Source organism: Pseudopodoces humilis, chromosome 2, assembly GCF_049639895.1.
Source record: "Pseudopodoces humilis isolate 2021_Gansu_Grassland_sample_001 chromosome 2, ASM4963989v1, whole genome shotgun sequence".
Taxonomy (NCBI): Eukaryota; Metazoa; Chordata; class Aves; order Passeriformes; family Paridae; genus Pseudopodoces; species Pseudopodoces humilis.
Window position 1 is genome coordinate 77,526,039 of NC_142201.1, and position 13,381 is coordinate 77,539,419.

The 13,381-nt window shown below is 38.0% G+C and overlaps 1 protein-coding gene across 1 annotated transcript; it reads left to right on the forward strand.

The window, feature by feature from the left end:
• The first annotated feature begins 301 nt into the window (after positions 1-301).
• FAM76B (family with sequence similarity 76 member B) lies at positions 302-12,865 on the forward strand. Its single transcript, XM_005516744.3, has 10 exons — positions 302-406; positions 510-574; positions 1,049-1,103; positions 2,599-2,754; positions 3,671-3,867; positions 5,758-5,805; positions 6,005-6,085; positions 6,757-6,892; positions 9,539-9,640; positions 10,284-12,865. The coding sequence occupies exons 1-10, from the start codon at positions 302-304 to the stop codon at positions 10,371-10,373; spliced, it is 1,035 nt and encodes a 344-aa protein (XP_005516801.1). The 3' UTR covers positions 10,374-12,865.
• The last annotated feature ends 516 nt before the right edge of the window (positions 12,866-13,381 follow it).

The window sequence follows — 13,381 nt, forward strand, 5'->3', positions numbered from 1 at the left end:
GAAGGCAGGTTTGGCGCGGGGCGGCGATTGGCTGCGCGGGCGCAGCGCGAGCCCGGGCCCGGGGCGGAGGGAGGGAGGGAAGGGCGGGGGGCGCGCGCGGGGTGACGCCGCTGCCGCCGACACAAGGGGGACGCGGGCGGGCGGCGCGCGGGGCCCAGGGCGGCACCGGCGGGAGCGGCACCGGGGCGGCGGCGGGGGCGGCTCCTCCTCCTCCTCGGCGGCCCCGGCGGCCGCTCCGTCCCTCGCCCCGGCGGCACCTCCCCATTCCCCTCCCTCGGCCCGCCCGTGTCACCCCCGCCGGATGGCGGCGGCGGGCGCGGCGGCCGCCCCGGCGCTTTATGCCTGCACCAAGTGCAATCAGCGGTACCCGTTCGAGGAGCTCTCCCAGGGCCAGCAGCTGTGCAAGGTGCGGCGGGGCGGCCCCGGCCGGGGCTGTTGGCGGGGCGGCGGGGGGGGGCGGAGCGCGGGCCGGGGCTCGGCCGGGCAGTAACGCGGCGCTTCCCCCGCAGGAGTGCCGCATCGCCCACCCCATCGTGAAGTGCACCTACTGCCGCTCCGAGTTCCAGCAGGAGAGGTACGGCCAACGTCTGCTCGGGGGCGAGCGCGTTTGCGGGAGCTGGGCCTGGCTGGTCCGGAGAAGAGCAGGCTGAGAGGCGATCTCATCAATGCGTATAAATATCTCCAAGGGAGGCGGGTGCCAAGAGGATGGTGCCAGGCTCTTTTCGGTGTTGCTCTGGGACAAGATGAGAAGCCGTGGCGATAAACTAAAACACAGGAAGTTTCACCTCCACATGAAGAACTTACTTACACTGAGGGTGGCAGAGCACTGGATCAGGCTGTGCAGGGGGTCTCCCTCTTCGGAGAGGTTCAGAATCCACCTGTGCACGTTCCTGTGTCACCTGCTCAAGGCCTTGGCAGGGAGATTGGCCTGGAGGTCCCTTCCAACCCAACTCTTCTTTGATTCTGTTTGCAAGTAATTGCGTGGGGAAAGAATGTCAAAGTGTCTTTTTGTCACCTAATTCAATGTTATGCCATTTTATCTCTTTAGCAAAACCAACACAATATGCAAGAAATGTGCCCAAAACGTGAAGCAGTTCGGAACGGTGAGTAGTTACTTGGTTCTTAAGGCTGAAGTTGAGCTTATTTGTGCTTCAAACTGAAAACAAAGTTCTCTTGTAACTAATCTTCTTTTGAGAAAAAAAAAACAAACCCACGCTATAGATTACCATCCAGAAAGGTGATGGAAAAGACTGACATCTCTTGATTTCTTCTGTGGGTTACCATTTCTTTTCCCAAATTGAAATCTCTTTGGATTATATATAGCTTAACAGTTAAGAATAATTTCAGTATAGCTATTTGTAACAAAGCAGCATTAATTCATGCCAAGCATGTTAAGTTGTTCCCTGCATATTCTCATAAGCATGTGCTTCATGTCAGGAAGACCATTAGCTCTCGTTGTTCTTAACAAGTGGTAAATGTGAAAATCTAGTAATACCACATACTTTATATTATGTGAGTCTTAAAAAATGCATGTTAATCGTGTTAAGCTAATAAGTACAGAAGATTCTGAGTGTTATCTACATTCATGTTACTTTGCGTTTTCCCATATTGAATTTTAGCTTCAGTTCTGCTGGAAAAATGAATTTTTCTATTATGTGAATGCACACATTGTATCTGAGCCGCCCTGCAGGTACAAGTTTTTAGGAGGTATCAAGATAATCTTGTTGTGAAACAAAAAGGCATAACTTCCCTATACTTGACAAAAACCATATTAGTTGAAATTCAACTTACTTGAGAAACGTAATAGCTGTTGGTATGTAGTCAGGCACTTTGTGAATGTGTATGTAAACTGAACAAAGAAATGCTTTCAAAAGCTTAAAATGCAGCAAAATGAATTGCAGGACTGAGCCAGCAACAATTTTATCAGTAGTTCATCAAAAAACAGAACTGCACTGAAGATAACCAGCCAATTCTAACCTATGAAAACTGACATCAATTTTATTTTGTAGCACTGGGTTAGTCTAGTTGAGCATATGATATAAAAATTGATAACCTGACCAGATAGATCTGAACTTGGTTTTTGTTTGGTGGTGGAGCTTTCTTTGTTTAAGTTTCCTGCAGAATTGCAGGAATTAGGATACTAATCTTGGAACTGTAGGGTTATTGAATCTCTGAGCTGTGCAAAGGAGAGGGATGCCATCAGAAATTTCCTGTCCAAAAAAATAAATTGCTTGGTTACTCTTTTTTTAAATTTCCCTAAGTAACTTCTTAAGTAATGTAATGAAACTGAGAGAAAATGTCAACATATTTATAAAATAAAAAGCAGTAGTTGTAGAGGTTAGTAACCAGATAGTTGTGTGTGTTTCTTTTATTGTGTCTGGGTTTTCATGGAAAGTCCAGGCTGGTTTTAACCCCTGAGGAAGCACAATTTTAGAGGAAAAGTTTAATACTGAAGATAAAAGTGTTAGGAAAAAGGTTCTTTATGGTAGATAATTTTAAGCTCTACTAGTTTCAATGCATCATTGTGTGAATTGAAATACCTGTCCTCATTACTGAAAATACAAATGTATTGACTTCAGTTCAACCTATTTTTTTCAGCCCAAGCCTTGTCAATATTGTAACATTATTGCAGCATTTATTGGCACAAAATGCCAGCGTTGCACCAACTCAGAGAAGAAGTATGGCCCGCCTCAGACCTGTGAGCAGTGCAAACAGCAATGTGCTTTTGACCGAAAAGAGGAGGGAAGAAGGAAGGTAGGCTTTGTTTCACATCTCTCATGGCTTAGGCTGACAACAGTGTTCATCCTTCAGAAGAGAAAGATTAACAGGAATGTATCTTAGGTTCTCTCATACTAGAATAAAGTTGCTGATCTGTGCTTTACAATATTTGAATTAAATTTTGTAACTTGCAAGTGTTGTTTTAGCTACTGAGCTAACTTTTACTTAAATCACTCTTTCTAAAAATAGGCATAAGTGTTAGCTGACAATTGTAGCTGGGGAACAGAAGCTAAGCAGATTAACAGTTCCTCATGTTTTGATATTTATTTTACTTTTATTTTCCTTTGGATTTTATGTATGTTCATAACTTGAATCTGTCACTTTGTCTCTTCTTATTTGCCTGCCTTGCCTTTAAGTAGAGCACCAGAGAGGTAGACTGCTCTGAGCAGCCCTTTGTTTTTTGTTTTGTGAAATAGCTTTGGTGAGTGCCACTTTCTCATTCCAGAAGGTGCTGAGAAAATGACCTCAAAAACCTCTTGACTGAACCCAAGAATAATGCTGTTTTTACAGAAGAATTTACTTGGTACAAGTAACACATTGGCTGGACGTCTTGATTCTGCCTGCAGTATCATAGGCTGAGAGAGGGCATATGATGTCTATCCTAAAAAAGACTATTCCTTTTAAAAAGTTATTATTATTTCTGTGATGTAGAGCAGGTCCAAAAGTTGCTAGGACTCTTTGTAGCCTAATTTGAAATGAAAAGTGGAATAAGATTCACTTTACTAAAAAAAAACTTGCACATATTGGATATACAATAGCAATGTTTCATAGCAAAGATGTCTGTTTTTCCCAAAGATAGTGGATGAAGCGAAACAAAATATCCTTGCAAATATTGAGTATATCACTCTAGTGCAATGTACTTGGAAATAAAACCTGAATTATTTCTCAAAAGGTTGATGGAAAGTTGTTGTGTTGGCTCTGCACACTGTCCTACAAGAGGGTGCTACAGAAGACAAAAGAACAGAGGAAGAGTCTGGGATCTTCACATTCTAACTCCTCATCCTCATCTCTTACTGAGAAAGACCAGCATCATTCAAAACACCACCACCATCACCACCATCATCATCGTCACAGCAGCAGTCATCATAAGTAAGTATTTAAAAAATCGAAATAGTTGTTGGTAGCTCTTCATCTTCTGTGTTCTGTTTGTACTGAGTAAGAAAAACTGTTTAAAACATGGTGTCAAAAGCAGTAGCAGAGCATTGTTCTTCATGATCTGTCAAAATCCTTGGATTCTTAGAGTTTGAGTGAAGGCGGTTCATAAAAAAAAAAAAGGAATTCTTGGTGCTTGTCAAACTAGTTGATGTTATAAATTGTAACAAGTCTAGGAAAAAGGCTCTAGGAATGGCTACAGAAACCAGTTACTGAAGGGTAAACTTGTATTTGTGTTTCTAAGCAGCAACTGCTGTGTGGTGCCTGCTATTTTACATGCATTTGCCAAAGGTGTGTATTAGCAGTGAGAATCCTCCTCCTGACTTGCTTCACTCTGACTTACTTGTACAAATACAGTTAAGAGGAGAAGCAGAAACAGGAGTGTGGGATTACCTTCAGTCTAGGACCAGGTTGTACCTCTTGGCTAGTTTTTATAATCAAGTCTCACTGGAGTAGGCAGTTTGGGAGTGGCTGTGATACAGACATGGGGGTGTAAGACTGTTGGTTCAGTTAACTCTGTCACTTTAATAACATTTCACATAGTTTTGTCCCATTTTCTGCAACTTTTCTCAACACATCATCTCTGGCCATGGTATAAACCAACCTTAATGTACATACCAATTTATTTAGTCATAAACCCCAGAATTCATTTGGGATTTTGTGCTGCTATAATAGTAGCCATGATTCTTATTCTCACTGATAGATTTGTGGCAGCATAACTTCAGAACTACTTATTGTTTATGTTTGATAGTAAATGCTAGGTCTGCAATGGTTATGTCCCTGATCCCAGACACACAGACACTTTCCTTCTAAACTTCACATTTCCAATGCTTATGATTTTTCATCTTGTCTGAAATTTGCCTAAGTGTGACTTAAAGATAGAAGCAAAATAAGATTAAATTACATTGGCAATAATTAGTAAAAGAGAAAGGCCCATACGTCCACTTTAAAAAAGAGTCTTAGGAATTCTTGGAAAAAAATTATTCTTGTCATGCATACAGTTATTGTACTGTTCCTGTTCTTTCAAGTCTCTGCTGAAAATTGAATTACAGAAAGTTAAATCTAATTTAATGCATTTGGCACAGGTACAGTAAGGATGAAATAAAAAAAAATTAGCTCTTTGCTACAGAACAGAGCATCTCATATACTCAAGAGTTATAATACAGATACAGATCACAATGTTCCTGGTTTTCCACCTTTTCTTTTTCTGTAGACTGCCATGGGTCCATTGTCTCTTTTTCCCTGTTCATTTCAGTTATTGTTAAGATCAGACAATAGAGACAATGAGGTAGAAATACAAACTATTCCACTCAGTGCAATCTTCTACATTCCACCATTCCTATATCAGTATTCTTTATTAGTTCCTTTTGAAATGATTGAAAGCAAGAGGTTAGGCCTGAGCAGCAGTTATTTTCAGGGATCCAAAACTTAACTTTACTCTTACGGCACCAAATGAGCACCACTTCAGGCAGTGTTCATATGGCAGTATGGAGAGCTGCTTTAGACCATCTTGCTGAGTACAAGATTAGCAAGACAAAGTTCACAAAAATTTGGAGGTATCAGTAAAATAGTTTGGCCATCAGTCTCGAGGTCTACCCCTTGTGACTTGTAATAGTGTAGATATTTAGCCAAGAAATACTTTTTTACCATCCTGATATACTGAAGCATGGTCAGGAACTTCAGTATCCAACTGAAAATTCATAAATGCTCACTGTATTAGGAAGAAAAAAGGGGAGAAGGGTTTTTCTCAAGTACAGATACCATTCACATAAACTTATAAATAATGGCATGTTTGATCAGTTACCGTGTACATTTTACATATTTCAGAATCAGCAATCTAAGTCCAGAACAAGATCAGGGACTGTGGAAACAGAGGTAAATATGATATTATTTATTAATTTTCTCTTAATTTATCTTGCAGTTTTCATTTAAAGAATTTCTTTTTTCTTGCATTTCTGGCTAGTCTCTAGCATTCCACCTAGGAGCATGAGTTAGTTTTTTTACATGTACCAAATGGTGATATTAGAGAGTTGCATAGTATGAGGCTTTAGGTTTACATTTTGTTTGATTTCAGCCATAAATCCTCTGCAGCTATTCAGAATGAAACTCCAAAGAAAAAGCCCAAACTGGAATCCAAGCCATCAAATGGAGATAGGTAAAGTTACATTTTTGTAAAGCTGAGCCATTTCAACCAAAGAGAGCACTGATTTGTGGCCAGTTGCCCTTCTGTGTTTGTCTGAAGAATGAGGGATGTAAAACTTGTGTCCTGCCAGATGGATTATTGGGTGGCATCTGAGTGCTGTCAGTCAATTAAGTTACTTTGTTAGCAGAAACCTAGCACTATTTCCCTGCTTTTAATATGTTTGGGGCAAAATTAAACAAAGCTTATGTATAAAGTAACAGTTATCAACACAATGGTGTTCCCTTACGTCAGGAATTGTGTTATCAGTTAGATGCAGGGTAGAACCTGCTGCTTTAAGCTGACCCAGTATCTAGAGAATTCTTTTGAATCTTAATGTGGGAGACTGAATCTTTATTCTGTCTCTGGCCAAATGGTCAGAATAAAAGTTAAAAGTGGCTGCTTCAGTCAAAAGGTATTTGTCCCCCTCAAAGCTAATACTGAATTATATTTCTGCAGGTGTATGTAATGTGTGCCATTAGTAAGGTAATTTGCCAGTTGCATCAATTTCTGTCAGGTACATACTTTTTTTGCATTAGTCCTTAAGGATGTTTATGGAATTATTAATTATTGAATTTGATTTTTTTTTTAAAGTGTTTTTCTTTTTTCTTTTGATGCTGTAAATAACTATTGTTTTTCATTTTTAGTAGCTCTATAAATCAATCTGCAGACAGTGGAGGAACTGACAACTTTGTCCTCATAAGTCAGCTGAAAGAAGAAGTAATGTCACTTAAACGTCTTCTGCAGCAAAGAGATCAGACTATTTTAGAGAAAGATAAAAAGGTAAAAATTACACCTGCTTAATAAGAACTTTATAATTTTGTTTCCTGTTTTGTAGTCTCCTAAAAATGTCAAAATAATAAGAGAAAACAAAAGTCTGATACAATTGTTTTATATAGCAACTAATCAGATCTTAACATTTAAAGGAAGGGTTTTGGACTCTTGTATCATGAATATATTTTGGCTCTAAGTCGAAGAGTATTTCATCTTAACTCTCTTCAGCCACGAAGAAGTTAGCCTGTTACTCAGGCTGCGTGCCACAGGTCATGGATAAAGTGCCAGACAGTGGTTTGTGTGTTTTACATTCTCTTAACTAAATCATGGCAAATAGTAGTAACCATTCTGAGCTTAGCATATTTTTTATTTAGTTTTAAACTAAAGCAACTCTAGCCATAGTAAGTCAGTGTCCAAATTTACATTTGAAATGTATGAAAATTAAGTGGTTTGTTTTTAAAGGATTGGTAAGAATGTGTACTGTGGGTTGTCAAGTCTTTGTGGTTAGTCAAAGACTAGAAGAAGAGCTTGGATTAAGTGGCTATCAGTCAACAAAAGTTAAGTGAAATCATCCAGCCCAAGTGACTGCAGCAAAACTCTTACAGAATATTCATCCTTCAAACAAACTAATGACTAACAAGAAAAGAGAAATAACAACAAATACACACTTTGATTTGCATTTACTTTATTTCTCTGCCATCTGGATAATTAGATGCTTTTAGGACACTGTAACAGTGGCTCCAGAGTGTCTCTTCAGGATTGAGTAGGTTATGGAATTGTATTCCAATCAAATTTATTATATTTTCAAGTAAAATTTTGATTGTGGATGGTGGCCTACCAAACGTTGATGGCTAAGAAACATTCATACTGGAAGGAAAATGCCTCCGCTTTTAAACCGCAGTTCAGAATCTTCATTTCCACACATAGTTGTGTTTTGTAAAGGATATTGAACCCATTTTCATCTATGTCATCTATGTTAAAATATACCTAGTGTTAGAAGTACTTGCTATTTCAAGCCTTTAAGTGTTTAATGTGAAAGAGCTGAACAGTCTGTCATGGATTCTCTTTAGGTATTTGCTTCAAAGGATGGACATTAGGCCCTGATCTCTCTCTTATAGAGGCAGGAGTAGACCATGAGTCAGTAGGAAATTCACTTATCTTTTTATTTTTAGTCTACTGGGAAAAGCTAACAAAAGTGGTAGGTAAGGAATGTCACCTACTTCTGCATAATCACTGCAGTGACTTGTTTTGTGCTGTTTCTATAGGAGAGCATCTAGTGTTTTTAATATCTCCACTTCTAAAACTATTTGACTTTAGACTTCTTCAAACCTAGTCTCCTTCAGGCATGAAGTCCTCACTTGCAGAATGGCACTTGCTTTTTCAGCTGCTGCAGGGAGGAGAAAAGCTGAACACATTATACAGTGTTTGCATAGTTGGAAAAATTACAACAAATGAACATACTGCAGATTTTCTTTTAACTGTGAGATCGTAAATTTGAAGACATATACTGGGTGAAAAGCCTGAGCCATACCTGTGGGAGATTCCTGTTAAGGTCCTTTGAAGGGACAGCATTTGAACAATTTTGAATTGTTGTGTGTGAGCTCCAAAAGTAAAACCTCTGAATTGTATGGCATAGGAACAAAACCTGCTCAGTACACCAGCTTTACAGATAATACTCATTCATCACTTTCTGTTATGAGTCAGGTTATCAGCCATGTTGTTATCAGTGCTTATTGTTTGCAGTACTAGCCTTGTTTGTCTTTCTGCACAAAAATGGTAGTGAGAAACCGAAACATTACTGTGGGGCCCTGAGACTTCATTATTAGGAGAGGACCACAGGTTACTGAATGTTCACAGGTAGCATGTTTGCTCATCTGGTTGCATACTTTACTGTGATGCAACACTACCAGTATTTTTTTTTTTTATGTTTAGTGTGACAGATGTGGGTTTGCACTGGATGCCCTGTGCAGACCCACAGCCATAAGTGCATGCTTTGAGCAGCAGTGTGTGTTCAGTGAGTTATGTACCATTATAACAACACACCTGCACTTGACCATTTGATTGACTGTTTTTCTGAGCAATATCTGTTTCACTACATGTGATTTGAAACATACTGAGGTTGGCAATAGCAGTCTTGGTAGTCACTTTAGGAGGGTATGCTCTGGTTTGTTATAGCAGGCATCTTTGGCAGCAAAGAGGCTTCATCTCCTAATAAATCTGGAATGTATACATTGTATGTATTTATCCTTCTGCTTAGGAGGAAATGTAGCAGAAAAGAACACAAAATAATCTTCTTTTATTGTCTTTGTGAGGAAGATTTTTGGGTGTTACCATACCATATAACTGAGAGATGCAACTGAAGATTGTGATAAGCATCTCACAGCTGAAAGAGCAGCAAACATTATAAATCACCAGTCTGGTATTTGAATATTTTTTTTGTTGAGGTTTAGCCTTTTTTATACGAAATCCTGAGCAAATAAAATAGGTATACAGATTTTCAAACTGCTTCTCAAGTCCTGAGCTGTCAATACTGCAACAGTAAATAAATACAGTGTTTCCTGAGATTCCTGAGCCTTCGCTAAATATTTCATATATTGACTAGAAGATGTATCCTGTTGCAGTTCAAGGAATCTTCATAGGATCTGTGTTTTTCAGTTGACAGAATTGAAGGCAGACTTCCAGTACCAAGAGTCTAACTTGAGGACAAAGATGAACAGTATGGAGAAAGCTCACAAGGAAACTGTGGAACAGTTGCAGGTGCGTAATTGCTTATCAATACTTAGGAAACACTTCAGATGGAATCATATATTCAGGCTGCTCACTCAGCTTGTTCGTTCAGGATTGTTCACTCCAGTACAGTAATACCAAGCTCATGAGTGGTCATTGCTATGCTTAACTTCAGATACATTGTACAGCAGTTCTGCAGTCAACAGTCTCCGTATGAGTTAAACTCACTCTTTTAATTTTAAAAGGTAAAACCTTACCTCACATGATTTCTCAAAGTTTATTTTTTGTGTCTGTTCTCTGACAATTTATCAGTTGTCGTTGGGCTATGGGTCTGATTTAAGGACTCAGCATTAACACATTGACAGCTAGATGTCTTTTGTTAAAGCATGCTTTATTGGGAAGAAAGTCTGAATTGACAGTTGCCTTATAAATCATAGACTGAACAGACACTTGGTGCAATAGTGGGTATACTAAATTTTGCAGTATAGGGAATGTGGTTACTTTCCCTGTTGAAGAAGAATATGCATATCAAAAAACATATACAGATCTTTGAAAAGTGATCATTACATTCTCTGAATGTTCTTAGCATGTCCATTTTGAGAATTTGTTCATAAATGCAAAGTGCATGACACTTGTATGTCAGTAACTCATGCTTTTTTAATCTGTATTGCAGGCCAAAAACAGAGAACTGCTCAAACAGGTCGCAGCATTGTCAAAGGGTAAAAAGTTTGATAAAAGTGGGAGTATCCTCACATCTCCTTGAGGAACTGGTTCTTCGTGAGGTTTGCTACTCAATGTACATTTGAGTAATTCTGTGAAGCCCTTAAAATCCTGTGTAGTGGAAGAAATATTTTTGCACACCAGATTAGTTGGCATGTTTCCTACATGTTTTTATAATTAATATGCAGCATTTTTTTAGTTACTGTTCAGATGAAATACTTCAACTGGCTTGAAGAATGTTTTTATTTTTTTGATATTGGAAACCTTTTGCCAGCAATAGTATTAAACATTTGCATAGAGAACATAGCAGTGCTCTCTCTGAAAGGACAACATGCAATAACTAGGTGTACTTTTTACAAAGTAGCAACTAAGTCTTTTAAACTACACTGATGTCAGCCAAAAGTTTATGAATCTGCAGTGACACTGAACACTGGTTTCTGGTAACTGTTCTTTTACTTTGTATGAAAATATAAATTTGGAATGGAAATCATGGTGCTCTCAAGTGGAACTAAAAAGAGGCATATATGTACGTGTAAATACAACTGTAATGGTTATATTCTTAGTTATAACAAGTAATTAGTGTTTTACCTTCTTGTGATAGGGACTGACTGAAAGATTATCTATTGTACAGTAACAGAGGCAGTGTGGTTTTTGTAAGATTTACTGTAGACTTTTCTTGCAAGTGCCTTTCTCCAACTGTTTATTTATAGGAATGTTGGTATTTTGTACATAAGGTTTTTATGTTTTAAAATCATGTTTAATAAATGTTTTATGTAAATATAAATGTGTGTACAGAGGAATCTGAAACAAAGATCAACGTGGCTAGTGCAGTGCTCGAGGCAGCATTAAGAGCTGGCTAGCTGATTGATGGACAGTGAGTATTGGCTTTATATAACCTTTGTGGCTCATGTCTGTGAGGTGTAGAATTTTATTAGTGCTGCTTATGCCAAACACTTCCTGAACAAAAAAAAAAAAAAAAAAAAGAAGTTTTTTTGCCACACTGGAGTTTTGTGGTTTGTTTATACATTTTTCCCATTTGGCACAGCACTAATTTTAATTCCATAGCAGACATTGTACCTCCAATGTTACATCCTTAGCTAGTGATACACACTCAAAGTTTTAAATGCATTTACTTCCCCTTGTCTGATTTAATATACTTGGTTGTAACTTATGATGATTCTTCTTAATGAATTGCAAGATTCACATCTCCCACTGAAGATACACAATGAGAAAAGAGTAGCCAAAATTAATGGTCTTGAAATTAATTAAGGGAATGGATGTGGTGTCATAGGGTGGGTTTTAATGTTTTGGGTGGATTTTCATTCTAAATTACATCAGTTTAAGTTTAGCTCTACTAATGGACATGAGTCATATTCAGAAATTTCTATTATACAATATTTTAGTATACCCCAAGGTATGTGTTCAGGAAGGTAAATTATGAATCAGTATAAAAGGAAGTAGACTTACTTGGGTAAAGGTTTAAGTCAGCTCTGGATACTGACTGGTAACAGGGTATCTGTTGATATTTCAACAAGCTTAATTGTGTAGAAACAGCTACACCTTTTTAATTAAAGAACAAAAGTCTATAGACCCTTGTCTGTTCACCTAGCTACTGAACTATGAACACCTTTTCAATAGTTCAAATGAGTTCCAGCAGCTACAGACTACTGAAAAATATGAAAAACTTGAGATACCTTGTTTCATATTGTATATGTGTATTTTTATACCCTAAAATCAACTTTTTAAGTTTATAAAAGCTCCTCTTTAAACATATTAAACTAGGGTGGAGAATACTGCTATCTTTGAGGTTATTATTAATTTTTTTTAGTATACAAATTTGTGATTTTTATTAATTCAGAGTTAGTATTTGGGTCAATTTTTTTTTCCAGTTTGATGGTGACCCATATTCATTGAAATGAGTTTTAAAATACAGAAATGAATAGCAAAATTAAATGTTTGAATTATGATTACTTAATGTTATCAGTTCAAGCTGCAGTCAGGACATTTTAAAGAAACAAACAGAAGTTCTGTATTAGAAGTAATTGACTTTATAAATCCCAGTCAGAAGAATTTTTAGGGGTTTCACAGTGTTTAGTTCTGATTAAATACCTGTGGGTTTTCTTACATAATCTCATTTTTAACATTAATTTTTTAAAAGTTCTTAACTAGCCAACTAAATCCCAGTCCTGAGAATCGTGTCCTGGAGCTGTAGATTGTTGACAGAATAAACTGATGTTCTTTAAACGTGGATCTGCGAGGAGATTGTTGTACTGTATTGTGCTTTTTAGCCTGTTTCCAGATGTTGATTAGCATTGACCAGTAATGGCCATTTTGGCTCAAGTTATTTATGTACTTTAAACCTGTGAATATCGCGGGCCCCTTTTAGATAGTTTGTCCAAATCCACATTCTGCAGTGAAGCTGTTCAGCTGTCCACATGTATAGATTATTGAAATACTGTACTGGCGCACATCTGACCGTTGGCATTTTGTACCTTTTCTAAATCAAATGTTTCACAATAAAATCTTGTCAAAACATTCATCTGTCCTTTAAAAATTATTCAAAAATCCTTATTTTGTGTTAATCTTTCATGCTGCATCACTCACTAAAAGTCTGTGGCCAAAAAATGGGCAGAATTTAATATTTCAATTTCTGTTAAGATTAGCCACCTTGGGCTGTCTACAGATTGTAACAAGCTAGAGCTACAGATTATTTTGTGTCATAAAAATATTTTTGTTTTCTACAGCAGAATTATAAATACATAGAAATATTTCCCTGGAAAATGGAGAAGAAAACCACATGAAGTGACATTGATAATTTCTTTGTTCCCTTTCTTGTGGCAGGAGGAGTTAGGTGCCCCCACACCAGCATCCAGCTGGCTGTCAGTCACGGTGGCTCCTAGTGTTTAGAGCACTGCTGCTGCACATTGTAAATCTCATTTTATATTTTTCTCAGCAACTGATCTTCGTCATTCTACAATCCAAAAGAATACTTCTCATTCAACAATTAAAGTCCAAAATGGGGAAAAAAACCCCAAACCAACCAAAAACCTC